Raw genomic sequence first — 21,330 nt, forward strand, 5'->3', positions numbered from 1 at the left:
AGAGCTGCTGGGTGATAGTCCCATGCATACAAATAAGGTACACTCCACATATCGTCTCTTAAAACGACTCGAGGGTCAGGATGAGCACATACACAGGAATGGAAGGTCTCACCCTCAAGGCCAAAGGCTGCGACACAGTGTCACAAGGGCTTAGAAGAGAAGGAGGATGTGGCTTTCCTAGGTAAGCAGTGACCTCACTCCACACCCATACAACAAGTGCAGTCTCCCAGTGCAAACCCCAAGCTTCCTGCAGCCTCAGCCAGCAGGGACATGGGGGGGCAGGGAGAGACAGGATAGGGGGGGGTTCCCCAAGCATTCCCAGTCCCTAGTTTCCTCACAAGCAAAATGCCAGACCATCCCACAGTTCCCGGATCCAGCACAGCTGCTGGAACACATCAGAAGCTCCTGCAGACCCGAATTCAGCCATGAGAAGTGACGGGTGTAACAGGTTAGGGCAAAGGGCACTGGACGGGAGCCAGAAAACCTGGGCTCTGATTTCAGTCCCACTTTCAGTGGTTTCTTGAGGCAAGTCACATGGCCTTTCGGGGTGTCCATTTTCTCTACCTGCCAAAAAGGTCTAAGCACCCTTAGCCAGCACCTGAGGGCTTATGAAAATATGGGGAGGCATTGGGCTCCTTCCTACCCGTGGTTTCGCTAATTGCGTCCTCCAGGCGTGGGGAGGGCAGGAGTCTGTGCCACCACATCTGTGATTCTTTGCTGGGCTGGACTGTCTGTGCCACCACATCTGTGATTCTTTGCTGGGCTGGACCGGGACATCAAGGTGGAAGGCAGGTGTGCCTGTTCTATGTCTACACTCGCCGACACACAGAGCCCGGGTGAGGGCTGCCCTCTGTGTGGGGAGCAGAGAGGGACTGGCAGAATCCCCATGATCACAGGGAGTCCAGGTCCATTACTCTGTCCTCAACCACCCCTGGACACAGCTGTAGGGAAGGAGGATAGCTCTCAGCTCTGCAGCCCACGAAGCCACATACCCAGACCACGTCAGCATCCTCCCTCCCTCCCTCCCTCATCCTCCAAGCCCTAGCATAGGTGAGCATTGAGGACCAGCCAAGGAAAAGCTCCACACACCAGCATGGGAGGTGACAGCAGCCGCATCTAAACACTCCTGGAACCGTCCTGGCTGAGTGAGGCCTCCAGGCTGAAGCTTGCACTCTTGGTGCCAAGCCGAGGAGGATTTTGTGTCTGGAACACAGTTCATTCCCTAGGCCCTTTCTGCTGCTGCCTCAATAATTTCTGGTAATTCTTGTACATCGGTTGTTTTGAAGGGACCCACCTTTCGGGAACTGATATCCCTGGCCCTCTCAGCAATCACTGACCCCACCTTATGCCAAATCTACACCAGATGCCCAAGCCACGGGCAGAATAAGGAACTTGGGGATTGCTCACAGTCCAGGGAGGATTCTGCTGCTCGGAGAGGATTTTTAAGGTCATCGCCCTCACCCCTCCCACACTGCAGTTCATTCCTCGGTGGCAGGGAAGCCGTGCTGGGGAGATGTGCAGAGTGGGGTGGAAGCCCAGACCGGCCCCGGTTGTCCCTGGAGTAAATAGTGCACGTGCATTTATGGGCCCCACAGCGTGGCAGGAGAAAGAGGCACACACGAGGAGTTATTTGAAGTAATTGTGTCGTTTCCATCCTCTCTGGGGATTGGGGATGCAGGAGAAGAAAGGGTCAGAGCCAGTGTAAAGGGAATGAATGGAAGCCAGGAGGATGGAGGGAACTCCTAAAGAGACATTTAGGACAAAGTTCTCAATGGAAATGGGTTTCTTGGGAAAACCTATGGATTTTCCTTCTTTGAGGCCCTTTTAAAAAAAATAGGCTCTGCTTTATCCACTTTACCGGAGTCATTTAGATATGGTTCTTTCAAGGTTTCTTTCCGGATTCCATTATGGATTAAATTCTTGAAAGGTTGGGGAAATGTGGGCATGGTGGCTCATGCTTGTAATCCCAGCACTTTGGGAGTCCGAGGCAGGAGGAATGCTTAAGCCCAGGAGGTTGAGAACAGCCTGGGCAACATGGCAAAAACCCCGCCTCTACTACGGTGCAAGAAATAAGCTGGGTATGGTGGCACACACCTATAGTCGCAGCTACTCAGGAAGAAGAGGTGGGAGAATCACCGGAGCTCAGGAAGTCAAGGCTGCAATGAACTGTGATCGCACCACTGCACTCCAGTCTGAGCAATGAGAGTGAGACCCTGTCTCCAAAAAAAAAAATTGGGGAAGAGAAGGTGGCAAGACAGATCAGCACCTGGCCCTCACCCAGGCCTGCTCAATACTTCCTTTGACAGCTGCCTTGAATGTTCCAGGTGGGACCTTGTTTCTAGGAGCGGCCACCATCAGAATAAAGCAGAAAGAAGCGTGGAGTCCATTTCCTCTCCTAGGCCTTGAGCTAGAGAGTTGCCACTCCTTTTCCAAATGTTCAGCTAATTATACCTCCTTATCTGATTCTCTTTCAGTCTGGCTGAAGAGCCAATTCCACTAAGGGTAAAGTTATTTTCTTGTTTCTTGCTTACTGGGGCACAGATGCTGGGGTAAGATACCGCTGAGGAATCTGAAATCCTCATGAAGGTTGGTAGAAGCTGTGACTGAGCCAGACAGGCTGCCCCATCCAGTAGCTTCCCACGTCCCTTGGCAGAGTCATTGGAAGGGGAGGTGAGGGCCAGAGGTACCACCAGAGCCCAGCAGCTGTGGGCAGCCAGATGACAGTAAAACTGGTTCTCAAACAGTAGGAAATAGCCCATGCAGAAGAAAATCTGCAATCCCTCCAAGCCATTGCATTTTTCTTTGTAAGTGTTTATATATGTATAATGAACATTTAAAAATAACAAAAACAACTTTTAAAAAAATCCCTCCCTCCCTCTAATTCTTTAACGACCTTCACTTCCCTATGTCTAATGCTTTTACTAGGTTGATAATCTGCTGGTTTCTCCTGCTGTTATACCATAAATGTTTTATCCATGTTATTAGATGTCATTTGATGGCCTTCATGGTTGTCATTTTTAAGTAGCTGCCTATTTCAGAGCGGATACCACACCACCTACTCCTGGCTCACTAGATACTCGAGCGGTTTGTGAGTGTTGGCTGTGCTGTGTTCCATGTCACTGTATTCGTGACCCCGTGAAAGACATGAGACTTGACCCAGGCCCCATAATTTGCTTCACTCAAAGCTGTGAAAGCAGTTCGTGGGGCACGGAGGGTTTCCATTCTGTATTGTGCGCAGATTTACCTACATTTGGGTTGCGGACACAGGCTGCGGGGAGGACTTGGGAAAGAATACATGCTTTATGCAAAAGCGATGCATTTGCCCTTCCTTCCCATACTGGCTCTCTTGTCTAAGGGAACTTGAATCAGTGAACCAGAAAGTAGCTGGGCAGCAAGGAGGGGACAAGAGGCCAAGCTGGATAACCAGCCCCCATGTGATCAGAAAGCTGCATGACCCATTGCGAGATGTTTGGTTGGATGCAGGACACCAGTGTTGGAGTCCCAGCTCTGCCCTGGCTGGCTGGGCCCCACCTCAGCCTCTGCTGTGCAGCTTCTCCTTCTCCTTCTAGGAGAGGTAGACTAGGAAGTCCCATATATATATGTATAAACCGAAGCTTCTTCTCATGCTGTGGTTCTCAAACTCCGCTGTGCATCAGAATCACCTGGGGAGCTGCTTACAACACAGACTGCTGCCCCAGCCCCAGAGTCTCAGACTCAGTAGGCTGGGGATGGGGGCTGGACACGTGCATTTCTAATGCGTTCCCTGGTGCTGCTGCTGGACTAATGAGTCTTTCTGACTGATGACTTGGCAGGCTGCTACCTGCACAAAACTTCCCTGTTCTAAAGCCCACGTTCCTTTCTAGATGGAGCCAGCAGGAGAGAAAGATGAGCCATTGAGTGCAAAACACAGGAGGCCAATGAAGTGTCCCTCTCAGGTAGGAGGGACTGGGCAGAGGAGGGACTCTTATTGAATTGAGGGCGCAGGTAGGGTGGGCAAGTGGGCTTTGCTGTGAAGTGGGTCTTACCTGACATATGAGTCCTGGCTCTGTTCTTCTGGGCCTGCACACAGTTTTGCATACATAACAGCCCTAATGTTTACAGCTGTGGGCCATGAGAGCTGTTTTAGCAAAACTGCAGCCCCCTCCATGCCTGTGGGAGGCATAGGAACAAGGCCACAGCTCACCTGGCCCCAAATGCTGCCCCCATGTATCTCCTCTGGATCCTGGCCCTCTGCCCCAGATGCCACTTCCAGACCTTCCTCTATCTCAGAGTGGCAAAGAAGGGAGGGATGCTGAGTCTCTAAGTGCCTGAAAGGTGGATCATTTTGACTACATCTTAAATAAGTGTCTAGTATGTATTAGGCTTATAATTAATGTTGCCTAATAAGTGGTTGAGCAAATAACTGGACATAAATGAATGAGATTCTTTTTTTTTTTCTTTTTTTTTTTTTTTTGGAGACAGAGTCTCGCCCTGTTGCCAGGCTGGAGTGCAGCGGCACAATCTCGGCTCACTGCAACCTCCGCCTCCCGGGTTCAAGCGATTCTCCTGCCTCAGCCTCCCGAGTAGCTGGGACTACAGGCGTGTGCCACCACACCCAGCTATTTGTTTTTGTATTTTTAGTCTTTCTATCATTTAATGCTAGTCAGGTATTTGGCTTTCTTGATGAATTGGTAAGTTTTTTGTTACTATGCAATAAGAAGTATACAATTCACCTTGTTTCCCTTTTTGCTTTGGCTGCCAAGAAGCTTAAAATTAGATTCCCTTCTCATCAAAATACATGTACTTGGCCTGGTAGCATGAACCCCCAGGGTAAAGAGCAAGAGAGACTGACTATCGCAAATGGGAAATGTCAACACATTCATGAGTCCTTCAGGGACCAGAGAGAAGAGCCAGAGAATGGTTTGGTCCTCATTGGAAGTGTGATGTGAATGTTCTGAGATGGCCAAAAGCATCACTGGATGCTCAAGCCTGATGATTAAGGGATACAGACTTCTGGGTCACGATTCCAATATGTTACCTTTCCCTGCAGGAGAGCCCCTATCTGTTCAGCTACAGGAACAGCAACTACCTGACCAGACTGCAGAAACCCCGAGACAGGAATGAGGTAAGGAAAGGTTTTCTGTAATTGACAAACATGCAGATGAACCAGGGGCTGCATTCCATGCTGAATCTTTGGAACCTTCCACGTGATTCTTTTTGTTTGTTTGTTTGTTTGTTTGTTTTTGAGAAGGAGTCTTGCTCTGTTGCCCAGGCTGGAGTTCAGTGGCACCATCTCGACCTCCACCTCCTGGGTTTAAGCAGATCTCCTGCCTCAGCCTCCTGAGTAGCTGGGGCTACAGGTGTGTACCAACATGCCTGGCTAATTTTTGTATTTTTTTTAGTAGAGACAGGGTTTCACCATGTTAGCCAGGCTGGTCTTGAAATCTTGACCTCAAGCAATCTGTCTGCCTCAGCCTCCCAAAGTGCTGGGATTACAGATGTGAGCCGCTGCCTCCGGCCTGGATTATTTTAAAGCAGATCAACTGGCCAGATTTGCAACAATTTTTTAGAGGGGAGTGGGAGCAGAGTCTCACTATGTCACCCAGGCTGGAGTGCAATGGTGTGATCTCAGCTCACTGCAACCTTGCCCTCCTGGGTTCAAGAGATTCTCCTGTCTCAGCCTCCTGAGTAGCTGGGATTATAGGCATGTACCACCACGCCCAGCTAATTTTTTATATTTGTATTAGAGATGGGGTTTCACCATATTGGCCAGGCTGGTCTTGAACTCCTGACCTCATGATCCACCCACCTCAGCCTCCCAAAGTGCTGAGATGACAGATGTGAGCCACTACACCCAGCCATTCCATGTGGTTCTTAACATCCTGGAACTCCTGCTGCCTCTAGGCATGTGGAGGTCTGCCACTGACCGCTGATGTTCAGTCAGGACAGGCTGGGGGAGGGAGAAGGATCCAGCATGTGGCCGTCCCCTGGGTGCCTGGAAGCAGGCCTCCCCCACAGTTCATCTTCAGAGCTGCCTCCGCAACCAGCATGGGGGGCTTGACAGAGTGTCTGCACTGCCCAGCACCTCCTGTTCCCAATCTGTTGTTATGTAAGATAGATTCTTCTGACCCTTCCCAAATCTCTGACAAATTCTTCTAAAATCATCTGAGAACTTCATCTGAAGAGAAAATTAAGAAAGAGCACAGAACTGTGGTGAGGTCTGAACCCAGAAGGTGTGGAGCTCGAAAGCCCTTGAGTGGGTCCACACTGATAGGGGCCCCTGACGGGCACTCCTGCCTTGCTCACTGCTTTTTTCAGGAGTCTCCCCCGAGACTTCCCATGGAGATTAGGCAGGGCACCCTGCACTCCTCTGGGTACGCAAGGAACACTCAAGGGTTGATGTCTTCTTTCCCAGAGAAGGGGGGACTGAGGTGGGCTGAGACAAATTTGGTCCTAGTGACATCCTTCCCTCCCTATTTTATGGAAAAGCGTGAGATTTACTCCAAATAATGGAGGCAGAGTTGATGGCCTGGGCTTCCACCCCAACAGACACAGTGTGAGAGACTCAATTTATCAACTTGACTCACACTAACGAGCATAGCAATGAGCATACACCTGAGATGCAGCATGGCACAGTGAAGTAAAGTAACCAGTTCTGGGTTCAAATTCAGACTCTTTCACTTATGGGCTCTGTGTCAATGAGCAAGATACTTAACCTCTCTGTGCCTTAGTTTTTTAACCTGGGAAATAATGACAGTAATAGTCGTACCTTGCGGAGTTATTAATGTCATAAGTCAATAAGTATAAAGCACTTATAATAGAATCTAGCGTACCATGAGTTCTGTATAAATATTGCTATCACTATCATCGGATAAAAGCAGTGATACATTTCTTCAGGACACATTTATTGACTATCTGCTGTGTACTACTAGAATGCAAGCTCAGTGAGGCGGGAACTCAGGGTAGGCAGCAATAACTATTTGTTGAATGAAAAAATGAATGGATAGGTGGATGGATGGATACCAGGTATGAGAGATTAAAATGTAAATAAAAAATAGGACTTGTCCCAAGGAACTCAGTCTGGTAGAGAAATAGCCAAGTCAACAGGCAGTTATAGCACAATGGTACTATAATAGGTACTGTAATGCATGTTTTCATGGGGTATTCTGGGAACACAGAGAAAGAGAAACTAAACCAGACAGGAGAAAGTTGAAGAAGGCTTTCTAAAGGATACCCATGACCTCAGTCTCAAAGGGTGACTAAGGCTGAGCAGATCGATGGGAGGGTGAGCAAATAGAAGGAAGGAAAGGGAAAAGGGGGAGGGTAACTACTTGGGCAAAGGCATGGATGCAGGGAAATATGGAGACTTAGGTCAAGGGCTGGTGGTTTAGAATATTTAGAGGCCTCTTAGGCCATGCTAGGGAGATTGGACTTTTTGCTGAAGTTAATACAGGGTAGTAATTTATTTGTTCAACTAACAAATATTTGTTGAGCATCTACTATGCCAGGCACTGTTCCAGGCTCTGGGGACACAATAATCAACAACACAGATAAAAATCCCTGCCTTCATTGAGAACTTGGGCAGAGGAGTGACACATCAGATCACGTTGAGAACGACCACTCTCGATAGATTCAGAGGCTGAGGAGCAAGTCTGTGGGACGGACGGCCATGATGATGGTGAATCATTGCAATATCCTGGCAAGAAATAACAAAGGCCTGAACTTAGGTGGAGGTGGAGGCACTGGAGCAGAGGGAACAGATTTGGGAGCACTTGGAAAAGATGTGGACAATTGGATATGAGTGTTGAAGGAGAGGGAGAAATCTTAAACGACATCAAAGTTTTACTTTATCTTAAATGATGTTTTCCAAAATAGAGGCCCCACTTCTCACCCATTTCCAATTTAGCAAAATCCATTTTCCTTATTTCCCTGTGTGTCTCATTTCAGGTAAGAGAAGGAGCAGAAATCAGATGTCCTGACAAAGAGCCCTCCGATACGGTTCCCACCTCAGGTACACAGCTTGCACCCAGTGATTTTTAAATTCATTCCAGGCCTGAAATCATCCAAGTAAGGGCTTTCCACATAACCTGAAATACTCCCGAGTGGTTTCTCAGGGACAACGGAAATAACTCTGTATGTATATTTGTAAGGCCGTGCCTGTGTCTATTCTTTAACTAAAATGTGATATCATTATCAGAAAGCATTTATTGAGCAGTAACCCTGTACCAGGCCATGTTCTGCAAAGAACCCAATGTTAGTTGTGTGAGTTGTCATTGTCCCTGCCTTGACGCCTTGATGGGTGGATTTGTTCTCCAAAAGAGCAAAACTACCTTTAAGCAGAAAGCAAAAATAGCCAGTCCATAGTCCCTGTCTAAGTTGCCTGCAGATTCACTCACACACAGAATGCACTAAAACACCACGCAGAGCAGGAAAGCACGTCATCTTATGAACACACCATCTTCACTGCCTCTCAGTATTTCTAAAATGTCTGTTGCTGGGCCATAAAATGGGGTGTTCTAGGCAGTCATCAGCAACCTTCCAAGGTAGCCTGGGGGTGATAGCTATGGGCATGTAACCTTGGGAAGTCATAGCCATCTGGTGACCTGAGTGACTCAAAACATCAGCCTAGGAGCATCTGTAGCAGTGTTACAGATTCCCATGCTTGGTCCTAAAGGGGGGCTCACGTGTCCATTTATTTGTTCATTTATTTACCCATTTGTGTGTTAGAGGATTGTTGAGTGCCTCCTTGCCTTCAGGAGTTTACATTCTAATGGATCTATTGTTTCTCATGGCCTCAGGATTATAAACAAACAGAAAATTAAGTTTGGGGATGTCACAGTGCCTAGCAAGAATCTTCTGGGGATGCAAATCTTCGTAGTCAGATTGTCTCCTTGTGCTGAGCATCAGGAGAGCAAATAAATGCTTGGCTGCCCTTCACACATGCCGTAGCTCTACACACTCCAACTAAGCCACATGGCTGGCAGGAAAGTTAAAAATAGTCTAACCAAAACCTCGGTATATAACTGACTCTTGTTCTAAGTTGCAGAAGAATGGAATGGGGGATACAGATCTTACATATACACATTTAGTCTTTATTTCCCCTCATACATGGTGCCAACTCATTCCTATTAGTTTACTAGCAGGACTTTATTAGCAAAAATAAATTATCAGCTTCATATGTAGACCCTCCTATAATAAACACCCTTACTCAAAAATAGATAGATTAGGTATAGATACAGATAGATAGATGTGCGTTTATATAGATAGACAGATGTGTGTATGTATATGTCTATAGATATATATATAAAGAGAAATTTTTTTTGAGATGGGGTCTCACTCTGTTGCCCAGGCTGGAGTACAGTGGCATGATTGTAGCTCACTGCAGCCTTGACCTCCTGGGCTCAAGTGATCCTCCTGCCTCAGCCTCCAAGTAGCTAGGACTACAGGCCTGCACCACCACACCTGCCTTTTTTTTTTTTTTTTTAAGAGATGGGGTCTTATTGTTGCCCAGGCTGGTCTTGAACTCCCAGGCTCAGGCGATCATCCAGCACTGGGATTACAGGCATAAACCAGCTCACCTGGTCTAGAGAGAACATCTGAAAGTTTTAATAGCCACACACATTTACAGCAAAGTAATATCCATCCCCCCCTTTTTTTTTTTTGAGACGGAGTCTCGCTCTGTCGCCCAGGCTGGAGTGCAGTGGCACAATCTCGGCTCACTGCAAGCTCCGCCTCCCGGGTTCACGCCATTCTCCTGCCTCAGCCTCTCCGAGTAGCTGGGACTACAGGCGCCCGCCACCACGCCCGGCTAATTTTTTGTATTTTTAGTAGAGACGGGGTTTCACCGTGATCTCAATCTCCTGACCTCGTGATCCGCCCGCCTCGGCCTCCCAAAGTGCTGGGATTACAAGCGTGAGCCACCGTGCCCAGCCTATCCATTCCCTTTTTAATCTTATTCTGAAAGAATGCTTTCTAAAGCATTTTGTAATCTGTCTAGATGATGTTTCTGTCATGAAAGTGATAACCAACCAATATCATTAGAGCATATCTCAACATCTAAAAGCTGGGTAAAATGTAAACCTCTTCCTTATTCCCTGACCCTGAAGAGTAGTGTGTTTATCAGCACTTGAAGATTAAAGATCAAGAAATCTCAAGGCCTTAAAATCTGAGATCCTCTGGTGACAGGAGCCATTTATATAATAACAAGATGGGTAGATTTAGGCTCCCCGATCTGATCAAGGTGAGCATGGGACCCAAACACTCTCTCTCCACCTGGAATCAGCACTCATAGATGAGTGTTGGGCCTGCACTTCTGAGTCTCACCTGGAAAGTGTCATTCAGAAAAATGGTCACAGTTAACTGGCCAATAATGAAAAATACATTTTGTTATTGTGCCAGTGATCTTTTTTATTTATTTATTTTTTTGAGACAGAGTTTCGCTCTGTCACCCAGGCTGGAGTGAAGTGGTGTGATTTCTGCTCACTGCAACCTCCACCCGCCAGGTTCAAGCGATTCTCCTGCCTCAGCCTCCCAAGTAGCTGGGATTATAGGTGCCTGCCGCCATGCCCAGCTAATTTTTGTATTTTTAGTAGAGACAGGGTTTTGCCATGTTGGCCAGGCTGGTCTTGAACTCCTGACCTCAGGTGATCCACCCGCCTTGGCCTCCCAAAGTGTTGGGATTACAGGCATGAGTTACTACACCCAGCCATGTGCCAGTGATCTTGACTGAACATTCTAACCATCCTTGCGACTGATGGGGTAGGTAAAAAGACAGCACACGTGCATATTATTATTTTCCTTTGATATTAATCATATATTTCTGGTGAGGTCATACACTGTTCTGGAGATCATGTTTGCAATTTCTAATCAAAATAATCTGATATATGTCTTATAAGAGGAGATCGTCTTATCTTTATACCTCCAGTGACTCAAGCACGTGGTAGGAGCCCAATAAATGTTTGCTGAACTAATCTGAATGAACATTTCTAAATCATCAGATCAACAGTCCCTAGGATTGAAAAAGGTATTGAAACATCAACTAGACTAAAATGCCTTTCATTAAAACAATTTTTCACTAAGAATACCTTTTATAATAACTTTTGCATTTTGCCTTCAAAGTTACTTTCCTTTTTTTTTTTTTCTTTTTTGAGATGGTCTCGGTCTGTCGCCCAGGCTGGAGTGTAGTGGTGCGATCTCACCTCACTGCAGCCTTGACCTCCCTGGCTCAAGAGATCCTCCCACTTTAGCCTCCCAAGTAGCTGGGACTATAGGCCCATGCCACCATGTCCAGCTAATTTTATTTTTTGTACAGATAGGGTCTCACTATGTTGCCCAGGCTGGCCTCAAACTCCTGGGCTCAAATGATCCTCTTACCTCAGCCTCCCAAAGTGCTGGGATTATAGGCATAAGCTACCATGCTGGTCCAAAGTTATTTTCAAAAACCTTCTTTATAGTCTCATTTTCTAGTGCTTCTCCAAACTGACCACAGATACATGCATCTAAGCATCATTAAAAGTGATGTTTCAAAATGAGATGCTACCTGTCATCAACAGGCCATGGTCCTGGCAACTTGGGTGCCTCATTCTGAGTACACTTCAGAACTCATGAGTGATGTGCTTTATCCACTGACCTACTGGAGTCAGTGGATGAGATACATAGAGTTAATGTATGACCTGGGATGAGATACATAGAGTTAATGTAAGTGATTTTTTATAACCAGTTGGTATTGGGTAGCCAGTAAAAACTAAAACCTTGCAACTTTTTCCTCCTGGTCAGCACATAGACGCAATTTGCCAAGTGCTCTCTCCTATGGACCTTATGACTTTGTAAACACTCACATCATGCTCCATTGCTAGATGGCCCTTTCCTTAACATAGTTAGCATAACCAAGAAAAACATATTGGGCCTACTAGTGGGCTTAGGATTTTCCCAGCGAGAAAAGGAGTCACTTTTTGCAAATAAAAGAGCGACAATGAGGAGTCACAGGGGACACGGCTTATTGACTTTCTGATGAAGGTGGCTATCTTGATGGTAAATTCCACACAGTGGGAAAAATTCAGAGCTTTTGCAAATAGGGATCCACAAAGCTAATTACATGCTGCTGTCACCAATAGTATAAACCAGAACAGTTCATTCATTTATTTTAAGCCATCAATTCCTTGCTAAATCCCTGATGTCATTGATTTGACCCATTTGGCTAAAATTAGCTCTTCAAAAGCCAATATGAAAAGTGGCCAGGTTACAGCACTGGGTGGTCATTCACCACGGGCATCATCTCATCGTGAGCCAGCAGTGCAATGTTCAGTGTAGGTCATGAGGCCGTTTCTGTGGTCACCACCTACTCAGGGGTCTTGTGACTTGACCTACCCTGTCATCAGGAAGGAATGATGCCCTGTGGGAAATAACAGCCTGCTTGTCCCTGGACGCAACCAGCCTACTGAGTGAGTTCAAACTCCCCCAAGACACTTAGAGAAGCATTTCCCTGCTCTATGGTTTTCATCATCTAAAACTTCGAGATCTGTGAAGTCCCTGTCACAGAGTCACTTAGCCTTTAATTCCAGTTAACACGTTTCTTGAGCTCCCCTGTGGAAGGCACACATTGGTTCATGGAAACTCACACCAAAGACTCCAAAGGCAAAACATGGTTCCAATCTTGAGGCAGCTGCTTACTGCCATTGTGGAAGTCTTAACGTAAGTCCGTAAAATCAGACAGCAAATAGGTTGGGCAACGCTTGGTGACAATTGAGAGAAAGCATGTTTTTCAAATTAGGGCCCCAGGTGGTTTAAGTTGCTGGGCTGCACAAGACAAAGCCCCAGCATGCCAAGCCTTTCTCCTGGGTATAACCTTCCGTGTACACTGGGCAGTGTCCCCATTCTATAGTCTAGTGTGTAATTTCCTTGCTATTTGTGATACTTCATCATGGCTTGGATGGCCTTCTGATAAGAGGCCCCCTCTGTAGAAATCGTGATGAGTTAATGATGTGTTTATCAGCTTCTCTCAAGGTGGTGGACAATTTGTACCAGATAATGTTTAGCTAATCAGCCCACACAAATTTAATCTTATCACTAAATAGTTCTTTTCCCAGGGAGAGCAACTGCTAAAGTGCTTTACTGTATTTCTAAGCTGTGTTTGTCATTAATGATGACATTAACAAACCTCAAATCAAGGGCTACGGGAAATTAGGCCAGTGAAATGTGATGTGCTCTATCTTAACAATAAGATCACAGATTAAGTCAAGTCCTCCCACCCAGGTTTGCTTCATCTGGTTTATTACTGTATCTCTTGCTGAGACTCCTTCAGAATGGCAAACTGGAGAACCACCCCCACCACAATCAACCAATCTATCAGATGACATCAGGCATATTCAGGGTGGTATGGCCGTAGACCAATCAGTCTATCTATACATATGTATGTACACATAGCCATAAACACAGGGGTGTGTGTGTGTCTGTGTGTGTCTGTGTTTTCTGCCTGTTACAAATTTAGGAGACAGGAATGGTAGGTTTCAGCTGCCTCTTTAGCAAACTGTAATGATAATATTTTTGAAGCAAATTTATCTATCTCTGCCATATTTTATCCAGCCCCAAGGATTTCCCCTAACATTTGCATACTAGCTAGTGTTCACAGGATTCACTGTATGATGCATTATGGCAGTAAGAATACAGTGTTTGACTGTCATCACCAGAAGCTAAAATAAACCACTCTAGAGTTGGAGGGAAAAGGTCTTATTTTTTGTTTTGTTGCCTTTTTAACCCCATTGCCTGATTTCTTTGAGAAGAGGTCATTTTAAAGTTCTCCTGCACAGCCTGGTGGACATGCGCTAATGTGTGCAGCTGGCTTTGTGATTTGATATTGTTCTTCTAACCACATGGTGTAGCTATGGATGGCTGGGAAGAGCCAAGCAGGCTGTAATCATGTGGAAGGGTGCATGTATGCATGGTGCATGTGTGCATGGTGTGTGTGTGTGTGTGTGTGTAAGGGTGGATTCAAGGCATGGCGAGGGGGAGGAGAAAGAACACTGAAGAAAGATACTCAGCAGCTCTTGAATCTAAGAGGCAGAGCTGTCATCAGGCTGTGCAATGGCAGCTACAGTTATGAGGGCCACAAGACAATTTATACATACACACGGGAGAAACAATTCTAGTCTTTTTTTCTTTTTTAGTGAAGGGGTCTCACTATATTGCCCAGGCTGGTCTCGAACTTCTGGGCTCAAGTGATCCTCCCAACTTGGCGTCCCTAAGTGCTGGGATTATAGGCGTGAGCCATCACACGCAGCCAAATATTTATTTTTTTTTTTACAGACGGGCTCACTTGTTGCCCAGGCTGGAATGCAGTGGCGCAGTCATAGCTCACTGCAGCCTCTGCCTCCTGGGCTTGATTCCAGGTTTTTCAGGTCCAAGCGCAGTACTTGACTACAGTCAATGGCTTTGATAATCAAGTGTCTCTATCAGTGGTTCTGAAAATATGGTACCCAGACTGGACTGGCAGCATCAGCATTACCTGGAAACTTGTTGGAAATGCACATCCTTGGGCCCATCCCAGACCTATTGAGTCAAAAATTCTGAAGGCAGGGCCCAGCCATCTGTGTTTTCACAGGCTCTCCAGGTGATTCCGATGCAGGCTCAAGTTGGAGGACCGCTGCTCTATATATTTTGCACACATATATTTACAACTATGTATGTGTGAGTTTGTATCCTTTCATAGGAAGAGGCAAGAACTTTTACTTTTCCGATGAGAGCAAATCCTCATTGGGAGTGGCTGTCCCCATTGGCAAACAGCATGAAAGAAGGTAAACAAAGTGTCTCCATGGAAGGAGACGAGACCTGGAAGTCCCTCGAGAATGTTTTCCACTCAATGTTAATCCAGCGTCCTGCACAGGTAGAATTCCACAGCCGTGACTTGGATGTTGATGGGTGCTGTGGGTTGTATGTAGTCCAGCTGTGTCAAAATCATCTCATCCTGTGTTTCACTGCAGGTCTGCAAGCTTTTTTTTTTTTTTTTTTTGAGACGGAGTCTCGCTCTGTCTTAGGCTGGATTGCAGTGGTGCGATCTTGGCTCACTGCAGCCTCCTCCGCCCAGGTTCAAGCAATTCTCATGCCTCAGCCTCCCGAGTAGCTGGGACTACAAGCGCACACCTCCACGCCTGGCTAATTTTTGTATTTTTAGTAGAGACGGGGTTTTATCATTTTGGACAGGCTGGTCTGAAACTCCTGACCTCAGGTGATCTGCCTGTGTCAGCCTCCCAAAGTGCTGGGATTGTAATCTGGTCATGCTACAGGCTTTATAAGCTGTCTTTGGCAAAGAAGGCTGTTGAGAAAGCCTCCTGCGGACAACTTTCAGTTTATCCTTCTTAAGCAATGGCCCACTGAAATGTACCAGGGTGGGCCACTCCCTTGTACAAACTCTGTACTAGGCTTCTTCCAAACCACAAGAGGTATTTCAATAATTTAGTGCAGCATTGAGCCACTAGACACAACAGAAGCACATCAGCAAAGGTAGAGCTGTGGCCAAGTCAGGGTGACCTTGGGGGTGAGGTAATTGGGGGAGTGGGAGGTGAGCTTGTGACTTGAGAGACCAAGCTATATATGGCTTAAGAAATTCCAGGGGTGGTCCCCCAAATACACTAGGATTCACATTCTTATGTGTATAAGGTAAAGGAGTAGGTAGATGTAGTAGGTAGATGTGTATGTGAGTAATTACATATATAGCAATATCTGTGTTAAACTCCCAACTTGTTAGCCAGGCATAAAAGCCTATAATCCCAGCTACTCAGGAAGCTGAGGTGGGAGGATCACTTGAGCCCAGGAGGTCGAGGCTGCAGTGAGCCATGATCACACGCCACTGCACTCCAGCCTAGGTGACAGAGTGAGACCTTGTCTCAAAAAATAAAAATAAAACAAATATATTGATAGATGCTATAACATAATTGAACCTTGAAAACACTACGCAAAGTAGAAGAAGCCAGACACAAAGAGTCACATATTATATTATTCTATCTACATGAAATATCCAGAATAGATAAATCCATAGAGGCAGAAAGCAGATTATTGGTTACCAGATATTGGTTAGCCCTTCCAATGTGGTTTTCTCTTTGCTGTCTCATATATGCTTCATGCAAGCCAAACTGTGACTAGCTGGGCTTTCGAGACATCCAAGCTCGACCCTACCACATCCATCCATCATGCTTTTCCCTCCATCACCCGATCTCGCTCTCCCTCATCCTCCTGTTATTTCTGAGGCTTAATTCAAATGCGACCTTCTCCATGAAGCCTGCTGTGACCCCCTCCTCAGGGCCCCCCAGGGGGAGATCATCCCTCCAGCTCTATAGCATCACATCACTTCACACCTCTCTTAGTGTTTATCGGTCTTACACTATAATAACTATTTCTCATTTTCTCCTTAGCTTGTGAGCTTTTTGAGGGCATTCTCTGTTTCTGATCACTGTGTGGTCTCCAAAGCACCCAGCCACTGTTTTGTGTTCATCATGTTTGTCCTGTGAGTTAATAGCTGCCACATCACATGGAATGCTGAAACTCAAAAGATAAAAAATACGTATAGTCAAGCTGTGGAAAACAGCTTGATGCTTCCTCAAAAAGATAAGAATAGGATTACCATATAACCCACCAATTCCACTCTCAGGTGTATACCAAAATAATTGAAAACAGGCATTTAAACAAACACTTGTACACAGATATTTATAGCAATACTAGTCACAATAGCCCAAAAGTGGAAATAACCCAAATGCCTATCAATGGATGAATGGATAAACAAAAGTATGGTATATCCATACAATGGAATATCATTCAACAATAAAAAGGAATGAAGTGGCTGGGCTTTGTAGCTCATGCCTGTAATCCCAGCATTTTAGGAGGCTGAAGTGGGAGCATCACTTGAGGCCAGGAGTTCGAGACCAGCCTGGCAACATAGGGAGACTCTCTCTCTACAAAAAAATAAAAAATTGGCTGGGCATGGTGGTACACACCTATAATCCCAGCTACTCAGGAGGCTGAGGTGGGAGGATCACTTGAGCCCAGGAGGTCGAGGCTGCAGTGAGCCATGATCAGGAGCCACTGCACTCCAGCCCAGGTGGCACAGTGAGACTTTGTCTCAAAAGATAAAAATAAAAGGAATGTATTGATACAGGCTATAACATAATTGAACCTTGAAAACATTATGCAAAATAGAAGAAGCCAAACATAAGAAGTCACGTATTATATGATTCTATGTACATGAAATATCCAGAATAGATAAATCCATAGAGGCAGAAAGCAGGTTATTGGTTACTAGGGACTGGGAGGAGGGAGAAATGAGAGTGACCACTTAATGGGTTATAGGGTCTCATTTTGGGGTAATGAAAATGTTTCAAAACTAGATAGAGGTGATAGTTGCACAACATTGTGAATATACTAAATGCTGCTGAACTGTTCACCTTTAAATGGTTAATTTTAGTTATATGAATTTCATCTCAGTTAAAAAACAGTCGGCTGGGCACATTGGCTCTCGCCTGTAATCCCAGCACTTTGAGAGGCCAAGCCGAGTGGATCACGAGGTCAGGAGATCGAGACCATCCTGGCCAACATGGTGAAACCCCATCTCCACTAAAAATACAAAAATTAGCCAGGTGTGGTGATATGCACCTGTGTTCCCAGCTACTCAGGAGGCTGAGGCAGGAGAACAGCTTGAACCTGGGAGGTGGAGGTTGTAGTGAGCCAAGATTGCGCTACTGCACTCCAGCCTGGCAACAGAGCAAGAATCTGTCTCAAAAAAAAAAAAAGTCAGTGGCATAAAAGTATTCCTTTTTCACTTTAGAGAAACTGAACTGATTTTTATAGGATGATGTAATATTTTATCCCAAATATCAGATCCTAGAATAGATTAAGTATTGGTTGCATTTCCATGGCAATTTCTTCCCTCCTCCCAAATCACCTTGCCAAGGGCCTGCCACCACTCGCCTTGTAGCATCTGGTCTCACCAAATGCGAGCACAGCTCCCCACTTAAAGCAGGATCCACCTTTCAGCTTCCTGTTCCTGTGTCCAGGTGCCCCAGAGAGGAAGCCAGCACTCAGACTCCACAGCTGGCATTGCAGAGCCCATTGACAAGCATGGGTTTTTCCTATCTTTTATCCAAGGTGTCTTGGTGGTAAAAACTGACTTTTTCTTTGTTATCCTGGAAGTTGTTCCTTTGTTTCAGAGTAGATGGGTCCAGTGCTTTCCTGGAAGCCCCGTTTTCAACTCACTCCTGCTTATATTCTCAGTTCATAGGCTGAAGCCGGCTGATATCAACGTAATTGGAGCCCTGGGTGACTCTCTCACGGTAAGTGACCCTGATGCAGAAGGGGTAGGAGAGAAAAAGATTTTGACTGATATGAGAACCTGGAGAGGAAAATGGAGAGAGAAGGTCTCACGCCTGGCTCTTAGATGCTGCCATCTCGGGTCCTGATCTCCATCTCTCCATTGTCTGACCCACCCTGGCATTCAACAGCATTCCCTTCCCATCATGGTTTCCCACCTCCATTCTGGTCTCATCTTCCTCCCCCAGTGCTGAGATGAAGGAGAGAGCAGGAAGTGGAGGGACCCCAGAGGGAGTGCGGGTGACAGGAGTGACCCACCCCAAGTCACACAGCTGGTCAGCGGTGGGGCAGGATTGGACAAGATCTCCAGACCATGGTGTAGACCCCCTCTAAGGATCCAGTGCTTTGTTTTATCCATGTAGAAAAGCTAAGGGAAGGTACCAGGAAGAGAGGTGAAGAGATGATGAGACAGGGCAAGTGCTAATGGCGGCAGGGAAGTGGGGGAGGGTGGGAAGATGGGAGTCTGTGGAAGAGGCAGATAGGCCAGAGATGTTCCAAATCCACTTCTGCATCTGTCCCCGGGTGACACCCCAGACCCTGCAAAGCACTGTCCATGAAAAGCAGAACCAGGCCCTTGAGAGCCTGGGGGCTGGGGTCCCAGAGGTTCCTAGACACAGCTTCCATTCAACAGCCTCTCATCACAGTCCAGCTGCTATTCTGTGGGCCAATAGAATACAGGGTCTCCAGCTGAATCCTCCCCAAGAACAAGCAGACACCTCTCATGTCTATGGTCTATCACAGTGATATCATCCCACTCAGTGGGATGTATCTTCATGACAAAATCCTGCGAGGTATGACTTTCTTTAGATTCAACCAATAAAGGCTGGGCCCAGTGGCTCACATCTATAATTCCAGTACTTTAGGAGGCCAGGGTGGGAGGATCACTTGAGGCCAAGAGGTCGAGACCAGCCTGGGCAACATAGCAAGACTCCATCTCTATAAAAATGAAAAAAATAAAAATAAAAAAAAGAACTAGCTGGGCATAGTGGCTTACATCTGTAATCCCAGCCCTTTAGGAGGCCAGGACAGAAGGATCACTTGAGGCCAGGGGGTCAAGGTGAGCCTGGGCAACAAAGCAAGACCCAATCTCTACAAAAAAAAAAAGAAAAAAATTAAACATGGTGGTACATACCTATAGTCCCAGCTGCTCGATAGGCTGGGGCTAGAAGATCACTTGAGCTCAGAATTTCGAGGCTGCAATGAGCCACAATGGTGCAACTGCACTCCAGGCTGGACAACAGAGCAAGGCCCTGTCTCTAAATCAATAAGAAGGTGAATGAAGCTGGGGAAGGTGAAGTGCCTAAGGTCACACAGCTTGTAAATGCTCGAGCCAGGATCAAAATTCAGGGATCCTGACCCTAAGTCCAGGGCCCTATCCCTGTGCTGTGGCAGCCTCCTCCATGGCCCCTCAGCCACTCTTTACCCCAAAGGCCTGACTGCTCATAACCTCCCAGGAAGGACTGGCAGGCTGGGCCTTAGCAGCTTCATACACTGCTCATCCCAACCTCTTCCTGCCCAGCGGGGCCTGACATCACCTCCTCCCAATTCCCTGGTCTCCTTGAAGATACTCTCAGGACAAGGGGTCATCACATCTTGGCACAGCTGCTCAGGGGTTCCTAGGGAGGCAGCACTTTGGTGTGAACCTGCCTGGCGTGTAGCAAAGGAACTGGGTACCAGAGAGCAGGGATCACACCTGGGGGGCCTTTCGTGGAGGCCAGCCTTCACCCCCAACTGCCTGGGAGGCCAGTCTCAGCATGCCCTTCAAAATGCTCAGAAACAACGTGCTTTAGGCAAGGGACACACACCTGCAGAGTGTCCACATTGTGCTTTCTTCAGCTGATGATGGCTACGTGGGATTTCATTTTATTTCTACATTTTAAACTGCATAGGTGAGATATATTGGTATAAAAGGATAATGATATATTTCCTTTTTTGATATACTTCACAACTTTAAAAAAATGAGAAAAACAGGACCCTGAAACGTATCCTTTTGGAAAGGTACAGTCTAATTTCAAGAGCACTTTTGCTAGACAAGTTTTACTTGGTCTTGGCTTAGGCAGGGTTTCTTAGAATGAAGCAGAGCTGTGAACAGCACCAGGCATTCCCAGTGGGCGCGCTCACTCATCTCTGAAAAGGCAGGATGCGTATGGAGACACGGTGCCATCTAGACCCTAGATCCCAGAGATTGCCCAGGCAGTCCCGGCCAGCATAAGAACATAGACCTTTTGGCAGGCAGGCAGAGGTGGGCCACTGGGGAAAGCAGAAAAACTCACCCCCTCGTTGTTCCCTCTCAGGCAGGCAATGGGGCCGGGTCCACACCTGGGAACGTCTTGGACGTCTTGACTCAGTACCGAGGCCTGTCCTGGAGGTGAGTGAGGGTGTGGCAAGGCCCCAAAGACCCCTTCATTGCAGAGCAAGGGAAACCCCCGAGCGTTCTAGAAAACAATGCCTTAAGCAGAGCGGTGGGCCGCTTTGTTCTTTTCAATGACCAGCTTCTAGGTTTAATTTGAAAAAGGTATTCACTAGCCTCCTCAAACCACTACATTGCCCAAAACAGTAGCTGAGCCTTGAGCGAGGAGTCTAAGAGAGAAACTACATAAATATCTGGGTTGGAAATGCTTCTCTGGCTTCCATTTCTCCCTCTGTGATATAATCTCAGAAGGAGGCAGTGGCCTGAGTGATGCACAGATCATTGCCTTTGGAACCAGAGTTGTAGCTGAGCCCGAGCTGCCCAGCTGGATGTAACCTTGGGCAAGTTCCCTAACCTCTCTGAGCTTCTCTCCTCATCTCTGATGCAGAAATAATGCTACTACCTGAGCACTGTCTGAGAACTAGAAAGAACTTAAGTGTCCAGCACAGTGCTTGACACAAAGTATCTGGTAGTTGGCATTGTTATTATAGGGCCTTTATTTTGCAGATGAGGAAACAAGGCTCAGAGAGAGCAAGTAACCTGACCAAGATCACAGAGCCAGAAGGTAAAAGATCAGGAAGCAGAGCAGA

The 21,330-nt window shown here is 46.6% G+C and overlaps 1 protein-coding gene across 2 annotated transcripts in view; it reads left to right on the forward strand.

Annotated features, from left to right (window-relative positions):
* PLB1 (phospholipase B1) overlaps positions 1–21,330 on the forward strand; it is a 147,567-nt gene that overhangs the window by 48,647 nt on the left and 77,590 nt on the right. For both annotated transcript variants that reach the window (XM_032172592.2, XM_032172591.2), the window contains exons 15-19: positions 3,864–3,935; positions 5,030–5,104; positions 7,927–7,990; positions 18,235–18,293; positions 20,625–20,698. In XM_032172592.2, coding sequence (XP_032028483.1) covers positions 3,864–3,935; positions 5,030–5,104; positions 7,927–7,990; positions 18,235–18,293; positions 20,625–20,698 — 344 coding nt within the window. The remainder of the gene's footprint in view (positions 1–3,863; positions 3,936–5,029; positions 5,105–7,926; positions 7,991–18,234; positions 18,294–20,624; positions 20,699–21,330) is intronic.

Source organism: Hylobates moloch, unplaced genomic scaffold (genome assembly GCF_009828535.3).
Source record: "Hylobates moloch isolate HMO894 unplaced genomic scaffold, HMol_V3 SCAFFOLD_13, whole genome shotgun sequence".
Taxonomy (NCBI): domain Eukaryota; kingdom Metazoa; phylum Chordata; class Mammalia; order Primates; family Hylobatidae; genus Hylobates; species Hylobates moloch.